Genomic DNA, 3486 nt, shown 5'->3' with positions numbered 1-3486 from the left:
GAAAGTTAGGAGTATGGACTTACATTATTGAAACTATGTTGTTGAGTATTTGTAGGAAAATGTTAACCTTCTTGTTGAGTGGAGTAGGCTAAGAAACAGATACACCAACAATTCACGCTGTAGCTACTGTTTAATTTGGAAAGATGATTTGTGGTGTGCAGCGCTACTGTAAATTAATTACGAGAATTGACTGCTGTCAAAACTAATTTGTTTCCAAACATATAGGCTACCGTCCAATTTTATGTCCAAATTAATTGAGATGGAAAGAACTTGCTAAGACAATTCAAGATTAAAAAAAATAAAAAATCAAGGATTTAAGATTTAAAGATCTCAAAATAAAATAAAATAAAAGAAATCAAGGGTTCAAGGGTTTCATGAACCAAGCTCTATACCATGTTTTCAATATGAAAAAAAAACCTCTTTTGGTTTTTTAATTTTTTAAAAATTAATAAGGAATGATACAGAGAGAGAAATTTCAAAGCTAACTTGGAAAACTAGAAATTAACTCTAAATCTCTATATAGGAAATTTCAATAATGTAGAGCTCGAGTGTCTGCATCAGTGGTGGTGTTATAAAACACAAGTTGGAATGGGAAACTAAAGATAGGGTAAATTAAAATAACATATACTTAGTAATCATAATAATTTTTTAAAGATAGATAAAAGAAATGTATAAATTAAAAAATGATAGTTGAGATAAAATACTTATTTTTAGAAAAATTAAATTTTTACTTTAATCTTTAATTAGAATTCGTATTATTTATTTATTTATTAGTAAATATATTTTCTTAATTATCATATTTATATGATATTATTTTTTAAAAAAACAATGTTGTTGTCTACTTCCCTTACATTCAAAATTAAAATATAGTCCTACCTGAAACATATAATATTATATTATGTCAAAAATTAATTTAATCTAAAAACTTAATTTAATATAAAAACTTAAGTTGTTAGGTGAGATTTTAAGATATAATTTATATTATTTTCTAATCTATTCTAAAATTTTTTTGCGCTTGAAATTTAAACAGACTCATATTACCTTTTACTTAATTTTTTTGATTTTTAGACTTGAAATTTGCACATATTTATATTATTTTATACTTATTTTTTTATCAAATAAATAAAAACGATAAAATTCGAACTCGTGACTGCTTAGTCATTAAAACTTTAATATTATATCAACAAACTAATTCAACCTAAAAACTTAACTATTAACTAAGATTTCAAGATATAATTTATATTATTATCTAATATAATATATCAGTGCACAAGATATTTAAAATCTTATGTTTTTCCGTACGAAAATAACGATAATATTTTGTATTTGATGGAACCAAAATAATGATATTTTATAGCAAAGCGAAAATCTATTTTTACAATATATTTAGTGTAATCGGTCCTGAATACATCTAGGGCTGAAATGGAATCCTCCCATTAATTTAAAAAGGAAAAGAAAGAAATTGAAATGCTCAAATGTTTTTTATTACCACTTTTATTTTGCTACATAAGGAAACAGTAAACAGAGAGTTTAAACCAGGCACTTGCGAGCAAACACTGCTCCAGAAATGTCAACAAGCGATAAACTAGCCTCGCCAAGTAAACGCGTGCGTATAAGAAAACTATAACGACCTCAGTATTCTACTTCATGCCTTTGTGAAAACAAGCAGGCCAGCTTCACTTGTGATTCGGCACTTTTATGTAACCCACATGAGTAGAATTTGCAACCCTCGTCAGAGTTTGTAGATCATAAGTAATCCAGCACATAGATGTCTTTGTGTTGTAAAAGTAACCTGAACACTTGCAGTCACTGGAACATTCCTTCTCACAATCGTTCTCCTTCAAGGGTCCATTTCCATTTCCATACTTGCTCATGGAATGATCAACCCCTTCTAGTTTATAGTAATAGAAGTTCTTGTTACATACAGTTACCTTCACAGGTTCACAGCTCTCGGTCCAGTTCCCAAGCCCATTTGGTAATGGGCACCCAACGCATTGACTGTCCTCACAGAGCCCAAACTTGCCACATTTCTCTGGTAATTGACACTCGCTTTCCCACACACTTGCATCTTTAGAGAAAAGAGTGAAAGTCACAACCCAAGAAGGTGAAGTTTCCTGGTTGTTGAAACTGTAGACTCTGAGATTGCCATCTACCCCAAGTCGGAGAAATGACAATGTGCTGTTGAAATTGGGCTTAGAGAGCAAGGGTCCACCACCTGTAGAGAACTGAAGACTCAGGTCATTAGCCGAACTGACAAGCCTCACATATTGTAGACGCCCTTTCTGTATACTAAACAAATCAGATGTGTAGTAGACGTATGGCTTGGGAGAGTTTGGACTCTTATAGTACATGGCTATTCTTTTGGGTTCTAATACCAGACTATAGGCTCCGTTTGTGTTCTTTTTGTCAGAGACTCGACTCACAAGCCTGGTTACGGCTCCCACGCGAAGAGATTGACCCACCAAAAGAGTATCAGTGGGATAGTCAAAACTTTGCCAGATGAAATTGCCTTTAGAGTCATGAAGCACCATGTTACCATTCGGTAGCATTTGCAAGCCTACAACACCTTTGTTGGCAGTGTTGGTTTGCCAAGCAACCCTGCCATCAGCATCGGCTAAGATAAGGTTTCCATCCTCACCAAAAGTGAGAGTGGCATCTTCACCAACTGGGTTGCCTCGGTTGGCTTCCCAAACAAAACGCCTCACTGCCGGTGACCTCCTCGTACCCATACGTATTGCGAGAGTGAATGCATTAGGGGTGGTGTTATAAAAGCAAACTTGGAAAACGGAGGCAGAGATGTCCAGGGCACGAAAATCTGAACTGTACTCTGAAATGGCTTCCGACCACTCTCCAGTATTGACTTTCTTAAATGTGGAATTTGAAGGGACAGTGGATTGGGCAACGATGGATACTGAGAAGAGCAAGAAAAGAGAGAAGAACAGTGACCGTTCCATAGGGGTGGAAGATTGCATCTGCTTGTCTATGTAGCTCCTAAGTGGACTTTATATAAAACCAGGCAGGCACACCGCCCTTTATAGCAGATGAGGATGGCATGTTAGTAATTTGAAGGATGAGGTTCTTTGACAATTCGTACATCTTTGCGTGAAAAAAACAACTCAAGACTATTCGTACATCTTGCTTTTTAAATGTTGCTGGGCTGACTACTGCGATTAATTTGAGAGAGAGAGAGAGAGAGAAAGAGCAATTTTCCAAAGTAAGATCACTTTTTTTTTTTGACATTGGTTTACGTGGAGTCGTTGTTCACCACCGCATCTGTTATTTTGCTGGCTACAGGACCTCTGCGCTCGATATTGTTTTCCAACGAAAAAAAAATAAAATTCAGACTTTTTCAATGTTTTTTTAATATAAAAAATTGCAAGTATAGATAAAAAAAATCAAACATATATTTAATTGAATAAATTAAGATTTATTTATATTAATAAATAAAAAAATTATCAATAATAACTAAACATAAAACTAAAAAAA

The 3486-nt window shown here is 33.7% G+C and overlaps 1 protein-coding gene across 1 annotated transcript; it reads right to left on the bottom strand.

Moving 5' to 3' along the window:
- Window positions 1–1458: 1458 nt before the first annotated feature.
- Window positions 1459–3019, bottom strand: LOC105117520 (epidermis-specific secreted glycoprotein EP1-like). Its single transcript, XM_011015205.1, has one exon. The coding sequence runs from the start codon at window positions 2970–2972 to the stop codon at window positions 1677–1679; it is 1296 nt and encodes a 431-aa protein (XP_011013507.1). The 5' UTR covers window positions 2973–3019; the 3' UTR covers window positions 1459–1676.
- Window positions 3020–3486: the final 467 nt, after the last annotated feature.

This window comes from Populus euphratica, unplaced genomic scaffold (assembly GCF_000495115.2).
Source record: "Populus euphratica unplaced genomic scaffold, PopEup_1.0 scaffold1385.1, whole genome shotgun sequence".
Taxonomy (NCBI): domain Eukaryota; kingdom Viridiplantae; phylum Streptophyta; class Magnoliopsida; order Malpighiales; family Salicaceae; genus Populus; species Populus euphratica.
Note: the sequence above shows the minus strand (reverse complement) of the source record. Positions and strands in the feature narration are given on the sequence as shown.

What these genes read in the sequence shown, in the direction of transcription:
- LOC105117520 (XM_011015205.1), bottom strand. Translation starts at nt 2,972, where the DNA reads ATGCAATCTTCCACCCCTATGGAACGGTCACTGTTCTTCTCTCTTTTC.